General features: G+C 43.4%; 1 protein-coding gene across 1 annotated transcript in view; it reads right to left on the minus strand.

Annotated features, from left to right (window-relative positions):
- LOC138473717 (dual specificity protein phosphatase 13A-like) overlaps nt 1–13,508 on the minus strand; it is a 195,514-nt gene that overhangs the window by 81,263 nt on the left and 100,743 nt on the right. The window contains exon 2 of the mRNA XM_069612193.1: nt 12,001–12,209. Within this exon, the coding sequence (XP_069468294.1) occupies nt 12,001–12,203 (203 nt within the window). The 5' untranslated portion in view covers nt 12,204–12,209. The remainder of the gene's footprint in view (nt 1–12,000; nt 12,210–13,508) is intronic.

Consider the following 13,508-nt stretch of genomic DNA (forward strand, 5'->3'; position numbering starts at 1 on the left):
AACATCCTGAGCACCTGTCTCAGTGATACCCTGGGCATTACAGATCAGCCCTGGCATGGCTCGCCTCATTTCTCTCTGACCAGCCCTCCCAGGTGGAACTTGGACCCTTTCTCTCCTCTATTACTCTCTCTACTTGTGGTGTACCCCAGGCATCTAACCTGTCCCCCTGGTTCTTCAATATCTACATGGCCCCCTTGACTCACAGGATCTCTACCTTTACCTCTAAACGTCAGTGGTATGCGGATGACACGCAGCTCTCTTTCAGACTACCCTCAGCCTCCTCCTCCGCCTCCATCATCCCTGACTGTCTTTCAGTACTGGTGTGCTGCTAATGATCTCTGCCTGAAGACAGAGCTTGTCCTCACTGGGACACCTGCTCCCGCTTTCCAAGTTTCGTACTGGCCGGCCTCCCTTGGCCCAGTGCCCTCAACTACCAATGAGGCAAAAAATCTTGGGGTCATCTTCAACTCCACTCACTCTTTCTCTTTGCACATCTCAGACATCTCCAAAAAGTCCCACTACCAACTGCACTGCCTCAGAGGCAGTCTACCTTTTCTCACTTTCCCCCAGAGTCTCACTACCTTGAGAGCCGTGGTAATCTCTAGTCTGGACTATTGCAACAGCCTCTTTCTCAACCTTCCTACTTTTACTCTTCGTCCTCCACAGCTCATCCAGAACAGAACTGCAAGACTTATCCTTGGCCTCAAGCACAGGGACTGCATCTCTCTGGTGCTGAAATCCTTCCACTGGCTCCCCGTGGCTGCAAGGATCAAGTTCAATACCCTCTGCATAGTCCACAAGACTTTCTGGGACCAGGGCCTGCACTATCTACAACGCTCTCTTCCTAAATACTCTCTCTCTAGAGTCTTACGCTCATCCTCCTCCAACTCTCTGCAGATGAGCCACTTTCACAAACAGAGATCTGAGAGTAGATCTCTACCCTCTGCAGGTGCCTCCCTATGGAACAGCCTCCCTGCCTTTCTCCGTCTTGAGCCTGAGCACCTTAGGTTCCGGAAACTCCTCAAGACCTTCCTCTTCTCTTTCTGCTTCTCTCTCCCACTACTCTGCTAACCTCCGTTCTTTTTTTCCCCACCCTCCTTCCTCTTTCTCCTCCCTAACACTGCTCAATTTTGCTGACTGGCTGCCTGGTTCACCTCCAGAGCCTTACAGGTCCCAGGACCCCCGCCACTTTCTGCTTACGCTTTATGGGCGATTTAACCTTGCTGCACTTAACCCAGGGCCCAGTTGGACTGGGCGCGTTTGTCCCCCTAACCCACACGACCTCGTTCTCGACCTCCGTCTGTACGCATGCATTAACTAAATGTACTAGACAAGTGAGTTTGTTTGTCCTGTCCCGACCCCTGCACCTTTTTCTGTCCCCCCTCCCTAGCTCGTTGAAACTGTAACACTTCATGCACTTGCACTCGGAGAAATGCCATCAGGCCTAGTATACTAGTTTCTCTGTTTAGATCATTCAGAAACTTCAAGCCCTAAGAATGATTACTGTATTCCCTTGTTCCTGCCCGCCTTGAAGCATTTTGAAGCACTCCACCTGTGTATAAGCGCTGTATAAATAAACAATTACAATTACAATGACTTCCAAAAATACACAAAAGATTGGTTGACCCTCAGAGGGGAAACCTATAGTGGCAGCCATCGGTGGATTGCAACAACACATATGGATTTACATTGACCACTTTCTACAACTGCTTATACAAGCCACATCAACATACATAAAGGATACCACCCACTTTCTCCAAACAGTTCAGCTCACCAGGGAGGACCTTTTAGTTATGTTGATGTGTGTAGCCTCTATACGAGCATCCCTCATGACCTCAGTCAGGAGACAGTGGAATGGTTACTTCTACAAACTGATACTATTGGTGCCAACAAAGAGTTTATCTTGATCTTACTAGAATTTATTTCACAAAATTCTTAGTTCAAATACAAGAAGCAACATTACCTTCAAACATTTGGTACCTCGATGGGTGCCACTATGGCCCATGCGTATGCCAACAGCTTTATGTACAGGTTCAAGACTACACACATCATACATCAGCCAGCCTGGCGCCATTATTTAATTAAGTGGGTTAGGTATATAGATGGTATCTTCACTGTCTGTCAAAGTACGGTTGACAAATTGCAAGATTTCTGGAAGTTCATCAATGAGATAGATTCTCGGATTCAGTTTACAGCAGAGATCGGGACATCAAATGTGAATTTTTGGGATGTGGAAGGCAAAGCCACAGACAACAAGATATCGACAACCCTCTGACAGAAACAACTTCTTGCATCGTATGATACAAATACACTGATGAACCTACTATATGGGCAATATTTGAGAATTAAAAGTATCGTTAGTGATCCAGAGGAATGCAAAATTGAGTTTGATAAAATGGTGAGAAAGTTTGAAGACAGAGGTTACACGAGGAGCAGTTTAGAGACAGCAGTCGAGAAAACAAGTAACCAAACAAGAACAGTATTGCTACAAAAGAAACCTACGATGGCTACTCCACCACTTGTATTTTAGTCCAAATTTAGCATACAGAGCAACAAAATCAAATGGATCATTAAGAAACATTGGGACATACTCAGAAATGATGCAAGAACTAAGGATTTATTTCCTGAACCACCAGTAATCACCTTTCAAAGGAGTGAGAATTTTAGAGACATGCTAGTCAGCACAAGAGAAAAGGCACCGAACATTAACATGACAGACAGGAAGGGCGCCTATCCTTGTCTAAGTTGTGGCAACTGTAATAGCGTGAGGAAGGGTCCGTATGTTTTCCATCCCCCTATGGGTGAACGTATACAGTTGAGACATTTTGCTACTTGTTTTACTGAGAATGTGATTTATTGTATTAGGTACCCTTGTGGCATGTATTATGTGGGAGAGACCGAAAGACGGGCTAAAGTCAGACGGAACGAGCACAAATCTTGTATAGAAACCAACAATAGGCATTCAACAGTAGCACAACATTTAATTGAATGTGGACATACAATTGCACAGATGAGGTTTCAAATCCTGGAAGTAATGGCTACAAAGTAATTCAGAGGTGATATTGCAAGGAGAAGAGCGCAAAGAGAGGCCTTCTGGATTGACAGATTGGAGTCCCTGATACCAAACGGCATGAACGAAGAATTAGATTTGCAATGTTACTTAGGAATGTAAATGAAGTATGCAGTATACAAGATGGTCTTACTGCATTTGGTATCGATTAACTGTTCAATGTATTTATTGATATTTGACAATGTATTGGATGATCTTAGACTAGTTTCACAATGCAATTAACAATGAGGACATGTTTGTGATTTTTTAACCTTATGCCTATGAACCATTGTAAATTGCCATACTTGAGTTCTGTTTCATTAACCCAGAAGATGAGTACAGTGAAGGTTTTCGGTACCCACTTCACACTAGGATACCTCATTTTTATTTTATTTTCTGTTTTTTCTTTCTGCAATTTATGGTTCTAGATTTTGTTTCTTAACTATGAGTAGGCCCTGCTTGATCCAATGGGTACGTATGGGGTATCACTAGACTGGTTTTCAGACCAGAAATGATATTCATCTTAGTTGAGACAAGGGTAATGTTTGCTTTACAGTAGGATAGCAACGAAATTGAACGTAGAGTAAGTTTGGTGTTTCATAGCGGTTTTGTAATCACTCTCTAGACGAATTAGGAGCAACAGTATGATGTACAGGCTTTACAATTAGCTCACGATTGAGGGTAGGTCTACTATAGGAGAGGTCATTACCTGATTTACTGTTAGAAGATGTTCATGGATCCGATTCGTGATCCACACATGTCCCGGTCCGTCCGCCGTTTAGCTTTAATGTAGGTTGGTCGAGAATGAGTAGCACGTGACTAGTTGTCACGTGATTACTGTACCTTCAAAGGAATAACTTAGAGGTCCGGGGCGAGAGACACCAGGATGCGCGTTAGAAGGCTTAATTAGAAGGGGAGAGGTAAAACAGAGGAGATTCATGTGAGTAATTTCGGTGTGGACTAATTTCAACAGCAGATTCTGATGGTGTGTTTCTGTGTTTTTGTTTAGAGTTGATTGAGCTACTTTGAGCCACGCTTTCTGGAAGATTTAGAAGCGGGTCACTTGGATGTGCGCCGCTCATGTTTTACCAGCTAAGCCAGCTAAGCTCCAAGGTCCTCCAAGCTAACTGTCACACAGAGAGTGCAATTGTTGGCAACACGGTTTAATCAGGGGTATGGTGATAGTTTTTCAGCTAAGCCAGGTACTGTTATTAAGTTCTCCAAGTAATTTGTTACACAGAGGGTGCAATTGTTGACAACACGGTTTGATCAGGGACATGGTGATAGTTTGCATGAGAACGGCACGGTTTGGGGAGGCAATTCACTCTGATAGGCACGACAAAAAAGGGGGTAAATATAATGATTTATAGGGAGTTATTTAAGAGGATTTAGTAACATCTTCTGAGATCCTAACAATCCTTTTTCTCTTCTCTTTTTTCACTTTATTCTTCATTGTTTTTTTCTCGTTGGCTTTTTGTTTATGGTTTTATCATCCTTATTCCTATGTACATCAATACTTTTGTGACACGATTGTTGATTATAAAATAATGTGTCTGGAATTTGCTTTTTCTAATAACGATGTCCTGTTTTGAATTGGAACAACTATGGAATTGTATTTTATGGTGTACCTCTGGTGATGGTGGCTACGGACATGTCACACGCAACTATGTCACTTGGTGTTTTACACAAATTACTTACTTCAGGTCTTGATGACTTTGACAATAACAAGGGTCAGTAATTTTTATTTCCTGTTTATATATGGGATCTTGGTGAATGATTAATGGATTAAATTAACAGTTTATATAGCTATTTGCCCTGAGTATGGACGAGTTGTCCGAAATGCATTGGCATTTTTAGTATGTTTTGGCAAAGGCTTCCGAGTGGAGTCTTTATTGAAATCAAAACAGCTGTTTTTTCACGCGATATCAGAGTCAGTAACATTATTTATAACATATTCATTAATAATGGAACAAGGAAGCAATACCTAAAATGAATGTTTTCCTAGACGTGGATCTAGACTAAGGGTGTGCAACCCGCACCATAGGCTTCTTGGTCCACATTGCTGAGACAAACAGATGTCCCATTAATAAGCAAAGAACGTATTAATATTCTTTTGTTTGCGGATTATGCAGTCCTACTATCCACATCTCCCCAAGGAATGAAAAGGAGCTTTCTGAATGTGTCTCTTTATGCAATAAAAGGAAACTAGTCATAAATGCTGCTAAAAACCAAAATTATGACTTGTTACGAAAAAATACTGCCCTTGATAGATCTGGAATTGGAGGGAGATAACATTGAAAATGTTGGTGACTATTAATACTTAGTGGTACGGTTTAACAATAAAGGGGACTGGAATTTGCAACTACAAAAGAGTATTCTCATTTTCAAAAGACGAGTTGCGGCACTATTAAGTTTCTCAAGAAAATGTTGGTGTTCTGCAATTGAAGCCACCATAGAGGTGCAAACCCACAATGCTGCCAAACTATGGGGGTAATGTGCTACAGTTAAAATGAAAGTTGGTGAAATCAATCTTTTTAAGAAGTTACTGGGGTTAGCTACTGGTACCCTAAGTATAGTGGTCAAAATGGAACTAGGACAGACGGGCATTAACCACCTTGCTTAGCTGAAACCAATTTTATTTTAGATTAAGCTATGGACATGTTTGGAACTAAATGGCTACATAGGAGCAATGTTAGAAATTCTTGCTAATGTGAGGGAAAACTGGGTTTTTACATTTTTAATGAACACCTGGGACACTTTGCTGCTTTATAATGATGAGCAGCCAATGTTAACTGTCATGTTCAACAAGTGCTTTATTGCCATTGCTATGTGAGCAGTGTGTTCTAATGCGCATGCCCTAACCTCAAAGGCTGGGTCGCCCAGTACCTAGCGGGGCTCCCTTCCACAGTTCTCACCTCTGACATGTTTCCCTTTTGGCATAGGCAAGGCGGCTCTAGCAGGCAGAAGTTGTCAAATGGTAGGTGGGCTTGCATGCCCTGAGTCATGTGTCAACTGTAGAAGTAGCTTGCACAGCAAGACTAGAAATGTGTCAGTGTTTTCTTTACATCCTGATTAGGCCTTCCCAAGCATGAGAACGCAGCCTCTGCCTAAGCCTTGTATGCTGAAATACTGTTCATTGACCTGAAACACTGTTTCTTGGCGATATGATACCATGTCTGAAACCTGCCTTTCCATTGAAATGCATGTGTGCTCTCCTGTATAAAGCTAAGTGCCTGGGGGGGCAGGGGTTGCTGCACCGAGTCTCATTCTGTCATTGGGGTGCTGTTGTCCTGTATATGCTGGCTTCACTGACTGCCAGTAAAAGACGCTCACCAATCCACTGGAAGAGCCTTCGGTTGTTTTTCCACGACACTAACAACCACATCAAATCATAGGCATGGTTTACCCATGTCAAGAATGTGTTGGTTAAGATCAGTTTAGGCCCCTTCTGGTACACACTGTTTTACTGGAACTTGGTCTAATTGGAATCCTTACATAGAAATTAGACCAAGAGCATGTTCCAAAAATATTTAAGAATTACATTAGAACTGGGGCTTGAGCAGTATCTTTCCTGGATCACTATACCTGGAGAAAGAAATCTTTATATTAAATTGCTTGTGGAGATTCTTCTGTTAAATGTCTACACCAGTAATTGGACAGCTGTGGCAACCCAAAGGTGCCCTATGTGCAAGGCAGAGAAAGAGGATGAATATCACTTTCTATTTTACCGTCCTGATATTAAAAGCAAACAATGTTGATATTATTCTAGGGACTTTGGAGTTTTGTTACTAGATATCTCTCCAGGGCTTGGAACTGCCATCAAAAATATTGTAAATGTTGCTTTAGTATTTCTTTTTTATTTCTGTGTTCTAGCTCCTATGCTACAAATATTATATTTATTAATGCATTACATTGTTGTAATTTTGTGATGCTTCTTATATCTTTTAATCCTTCATTTCTGTATGCAATGTTCTCCTTAATGATGTATTTGATGTTCTTGCTTTTATGTTTTTTTTCCAACTGAAATAAAGCATTTAATCAATCAGTCATATGGCAAAACTTTTCCCAGCCAATTCCACAATAGGAATCACAGCAAACACTACCTACCCAAGGTAAATTAGAGCAACATTGGTTTCTGCCTCCTCTGTTCTGTACCATTAGATAGCTGTGCACCCCTAACTTTACAACTATTTCAAAACATAGTTTTGCATTAACCAACCAAGATTAAGGATCAGTGCCATCAGCAAGGATCAAACCCTTTGCACATATAAAACTGATAAAGACATAAGCATGTGCCCCCACAAGCTTTTAATGGTGGGTTAGGTAATAGCCTGTAAGGGGGACAGTCATTCATGGAGCCCCAGCAGCTGTTGTCCAGCACGGCATCAGCAAACGTCTTGTTGCAATGTATAATCATGAGCTGTTGCAGAGAGTATACTTGACACAATACTCCCCAATTTCTATCCTATAAGTATACGTAGGTATATTGCAAGCTCAACATGGCATACACTGCCTAGGTCAATCCAGAGGAGAATGGGGATATTCTAGCTATTGCTATACGCAATCGAGCTTTAATTGCCCCCTAGGGACGCTGACACAGGCACCCTACATTCCCATCAGCTCCCATCCAGCCTTCTGTCAGGCACCTGAAAGCCAGGTGCCAATTTATCTGCAAGCAACACCACAGTGGGTTTAGTTCTTCAGGAAGAAATTGATATCTGCAAGTGTTCAATCTGCCAATCACTCCATAACGGAGACCCTACAAGAGCACACATTCTCCCAGCGCCAGTCGATTCCCACTCTGCTCGCGTCTGTTCACCCCTAACGTGCGTCGGATCTCAGCAGCGACTGCCGGAGACCTTTAGTATCGCAGGTCACCACTCTGAGAAACACTGCATGGTGCTTGTTTCAGAAGGCAGTCTGGTTATAATAGCTAGTCTAGGCCTGGATCCTGTTGCTTCATTGGTTCCAATGTTCCGCTCTGAGTGCGACTTTCTATCTCTGCTCTAGCCCACGCTTGGAATTTTCTTTACCCCTAGTACCTATCCCTCCTGTTGGCCCCGATCTGCTCCCTCTGTCAGTGACCTGTCCCCACGGCTGTGTCAGCACTCGCTCCATTTTTGTGCACAGCACCGCCCCCCTGCTTTGCATCACACGCAGTGCACATATATTGAGGAGGAACAAACACCTGCTTGTCCCCGAGCAAAGGTTGTCCTGGGGCCATATCAGCATGCTGGTTTTCTCTTTCTCCCCGCAATTTCAGACCATGCTATCAGCACCGGTCCCCGCAGCTGGGTAGTAATAGCAACATTGCTTGGAGCTACAGGGCAATAAGGGATTTAGAATGCCATGGCTCTCCTTATGCTCAATCGCTTTGCCCTGGCCCTTATGTCAGACTTACAGGCTCAAAAGACTCTATTACCTGCCTCTCCTGCAAAATAAATTCCAAATACCAATAAATATGATTCAATAGGCTACAGCCTGAAGCCCTTTAGATGTCACAGATCACCATGTGGGTGACCGTCCAACTTATTGCCATTCCTTTTCAAGTAGTTATGTACAACTAGCTTTAATGAGATTGTTTGGATTTATACAGCACTTTCATTTTCTTCACAGATTCAGTGATGAGAGATACAACAAGTGTAATCTTTTATCAAACAATAACTTTGAAGAAGCAAAAAAATGGACATATTTATTTTACGAAAAATACTTTGTTATCACTTTTGTTGTTCAATCTGATGGCTTTTTGGGAAAAATTGACAAACCACAAACAGAACATCTGGCCATGGTAAGTATCTAGCAAGGCATTTCAAATTGGATTGTTTGAAGATATGTGCCATAGGGAAGAGGGCAATGTAAGTTTATGTAGGAGTGAGGCATCCCCAGCAGCAGGCTTAATGAAATCAGCTGTAGTACATTATAGTTTATACTATTTTGCCTAGTTTACCATCGGCAGCACTCTGCTTGGTCAATACGTACTGATTACTTGCACCTTTACATTACTGTACTAAAAGCTCTTGTACAGGCTTATAAGGTGCCACTTACTGGACAGCATAGGGCTGGCCTTAAGGGCATCTGGAGGGTATTCCAATGTGGGGATGCAAGATGGGCAAAGGACTGAAACCTAGGCAGTACACTGGGTAAGCTAACTAGACATTGCTGGCAATATGCCAGTGGTGGAGGTGGCGTTATATCACTATCTGACCAAAGTGGAAGGAGATAATATGCTCACGTATATGTATTTATAATATTAACATTGTCCCATACTTAGTGCGGCAAAGTGAAGGCCTACAGAGGCATCAGCAAATAGTGGGGCATAACGCATTCTGGAGCATATAGCCGGATCCATTTAGCAGTACCAAGTGATGTAGAGTGGTACACGTATTACTCTTTGTCATCTCTACATAATGAATGACTTCTAGAACATGTCTGTGCATCTACACTGAATGAGCAGTGTGCATTATGAGAAATGCAGTACTTTGGTCCTAGTGTATGCTGAGAAGCAACAAGCATTCTGACATGTGTTTTGGGTACCCAGGCATATGATGGAAACCTTTGGCCTGTTATTGGAGTATCTGGACATGTGAGGCCGTACCTAACATATAAGGCTGTATTTGAGCTGCGCCTGACTATATGATGGCTATATGTAGGCACATAAGCCTGGGCCTTAAGCGTAGTATAACTGTAAGTTGGTGTATCTGGGTGAACATCCGAAACTGATGCAGAACCTGTCACATTCTAACATTATCAATCATTCACAAATGTCCCATTCTTGTTTAAGATTCTCAATAAGGCTGCATACTTACAGCTCCAAGAGCACATACGTTGAGAAACACAGTCTCCTAAGTATCCGTCAGTCTGGATTCCGTGTTAAGCACGGCACAGAGACAGGCATGTTAGACCAACAAGCCAACCTAGCCAAAATTGTCGATAGCGGCAGGGTCGCGCTAGTCATGTTGCTAGACCTCTCTACCGCATTCAACTTGGTTGATCACTCCCTTCTACTTCAGAGATTAGGGAAACAGATACATTGCTCTGAGTCTACCATTGCCTGGTTTGCCTCATTCCTCAGTCCTAGCAGGGCCAGAGTTGCTATGGGTGGCTTCTGTAGCTTCTTTCCTGTGGAGTTCCAGAGGGCGTCTGCCTTTCATCTTCCTTGTTTAATATATACAGATGTGCCCCCTCTTTGACCTGCTGGATACCGTTCGCGTTAAATATACTAACTATGCCGACGATACTCAGCTGGTCTATTAGCTTTCAGGAGATTATGACACTGGACCTCATTACGAGTATGGAGGTAGCCATGCCGCATTTAGTGGCATGGCTACCCCCATACCAGGTACCGGGTCCAAGTTCCTGGAATAGGAAATACCGGGCCATTCTGACCTTGGAGGGCCTGGTATTTCCCCATTCCAGGAACCCGGACCCGGTGCATCCTCATTCACATTTGAGCCTCCATAGGGCTCAATGGGAATGGGGAGGATGCTAACAACGGGCCCGTTAATGACGGGCCCGTTGTTAGCATCCTGGTCTGCTAGCGGGTCCCGCTAAGGACGTCTGGTTTTACCAGACGTCCTTAGCGGCACCCGCCAGCAGACCTCGTAATGGGGCGGTAGAGGGATAACGGGGCCGGCAGCTCTACCGGCCCCGTTATCCCTCTACCGCATTCCTCGTAATGAGGCCCACTGACTTTGCCCTTGTTGACAATACTTACAAGCTGATACAAGGCTTAGGCTGGATGACAGCTAACTCCCAAGCATTGGACAAGGAAAAAACAGAGCTAATGATTGTTGGCTCTAATAAGCAAATAAAAAAGATAGACTTTAAATATAGCCACTTCACTATCTATCGCTGTATCATTCCAGTAAGCTTGTCTGTAAAAAAAACACTAGGAGTTGTTCTCGATTTCGGGATGACAATGAAAAAACATATGCTGCATGTAAAAATGTTCTGCCCGTATGTCAACAAGCTTCTAAGACAAATCATGCTCTTCTTATCATCTACGCACCTTTCATCTATGGCCACCATGCTTGTAAATTCCCAGCTCCACTATTGCAATAGCCTTGTGGCTGGCACATTTAAAAACAATTTTAAAATCCTTCAAACAGCTCAGAATGCAGCCAGCCATTAGAGCTATTTGCAATCTTGGCCCACAGGATCATATCACTGAATCCAGAAGATCGTTGCACTGGCTTACAGGTCACCATCGTATCCCCCATAAAATGCTTACCCTCAACCATAAATGCGTGGCCGACAAGGCTCCTCGGTACCTAACCAACCATCTTCTAAAGGCCGCCACTCGGCACATCCTGAGCTCTAGTGGATCTAATAAACATACATGTACCCAGACAAAAGCTCAGCAATTTTGGAGGCACATGCTTTCAAGTGTATGCTCCCACATTGTGGAACTCCCTCCCCCCTCACATCTGTAATCTTCCCAGCCTTGCCAGCTTTAAGAAAGCATTGAAAGCATACTTTTTTAAATTCTAATGATTAGGACTCTCTCCCCTCTGCCTGACGCCTGGTCTGATTTCTTCTCTTTCCAAGTGACCTGTTCCTTTTCTTTGGCGCACTGAGGCCTGCGGCCGTGTTGCGCACTACAAGTACTAAATAAATAATAATAATAATAATAATATTATAGTACCTCACCATATGAGGCTGCATCTAGCATATAATGTCAGCACTTGTGCATGTGAAGCTGTCCCTGGGCGTATGATGGATGCATCTGGGCATACGAGTCACCAAGTGACTTAAATAAAGTCAATTCTATTGGCTATGCCAATCTGTTTTTGATATGACTCCTTTCTAATCCCCTTTAAAGATCCCCACTCAGAGCAGTCATTGACTTCCCCGCTACACTGCTTGCTTGCCATATCCAGCATCTATTGAATGTTCTCAGATATGCACACACCACAGTAAATGTCGCCCAATACGTGTGTTTATCCACTTACGCATTGCCCAGATAGAGGTTGGGCCAGACTTCATCTGCGGGGTTCTGGGAGCAGCGCGCCCTCCTCTGCAGCACGGCGTGGAGCTCCTCGAACGTCGGTGTTCCACATTCCCGGCCAGATCTTTGAGTCATGCACACAAACTGGTTGCAACAGTAGAAACACTGACTTCCGCTCGCGCAGGTCTGCTCCCCGGTGCAAGTCATGATGAACTGTAAAAAGAAAGGGTGCTGTGAGCCTTTATGGAGAGGAGTCTAGCGCCCCCTGATATGAATGGCTTCACAACGTACAAGTTAAGTTACCGTGGATGAGGTTCTGCTGTACTGTATTTGTCTAGTTATATGGAGAGGACTAACGCAAAGCCTGTGGCGTTACAGATTCAGCATTTTGGAACTGCTGAATCTGTAACGCCATATGTTTTGCTTCAGTGCTCTCTTTTGGTCTTTGCACCTTCTCATGAAAGTGATGTGGCACTAGCAAGGCCTCAGTCAAATAATTTTCTTCGCAACCAATCAGGATAGACTTTATTCCTTCAGCCACTTGTGTTTGCAGACCTATAACAGACTGCAATAGTATGGCTTGAGGGACAACAACAGCAGCATCTATAATTCCTGAATATTCATCAAAACATTGTTTCAACAACTCAAGATATTCGGTGCCATGTGTTAAAATCGCGGCAAAAATGGGCGTTTACACAAAAAATCGAGGCAAAAAGGCTGTGGTTTTGCCACCGCAATCCATGTAAAGGATGCGAGGGACATCCCTGCAACCCCCAGACCCATTATACCATTTAAGGGGAGCACGGGACACCCCCGCTCCTCTTAAATGGTCTAATGGGGTACACTTTTACCGGGTCAACCCACAGCGTTTTTGGTGCGATTTTTTGTAAAGGCGACATTTTTGCCACGCTTTTATTACTGCATACCAGATATTCTGCAGGCTATCCACCCATGGCTGGTTTACAGGTGTTTATCTTGACGAATCGGTTTTCCTGTGATAGATTTCAATAATGAACTGTACTAATGTATCAGTAAAACCCTTTAAACCATCAGGCGGGTGTACTTCAGCTGGCCAGTTACTTCATGCTTAAGCAGGGCAAAGGTAGCTTCTTGGAGAGCATCTCTCAGCAACTGGTTAAAGTCAGCACATGTGGGTCAATAACACACTATGATGACCAGCAGTCCTTCCAGAAATTTTACAGGATCCTCTTGGATCTTAGGGAACTTTTGAACAATGTTAAGCAGATCAGTTACACTCCGCGGGTCATGTACGGTAACTACTGACCACTAGTCACACCACAGCAATTTCCTCATTTCCTCATCTAGGTTGCCTTAGTTTATCTTTGTAAACTAGTGAAGTGGGGGTCCTATCCCGCTCAAAACCTGTACATTTGTATCTATATTGTGAAACACTGCTATATTACCTCTGTAAATATGTATTACCTGTAAATATATTCTGTTTTACTGTGAACTATTTTTGTAATTTTGGCACCAGCCAATACCCCGAAAACT

This window comes from Ambystoma mexicanum, chromosome 8 (genome assembly GCF_040938575.1).
Source record: "Ambystoma mexicanum isolate Mex_15411 chromosome 8, UKY_AmexF1_1, whole genome shotgun sequence".
Classification (NCBI taxonomy): Eukaryota; Metazoa; Chordata; class Amphibia; order Caudata; family Ambystomatidae; genus Ambystoma; species Ambystoma mexicanum.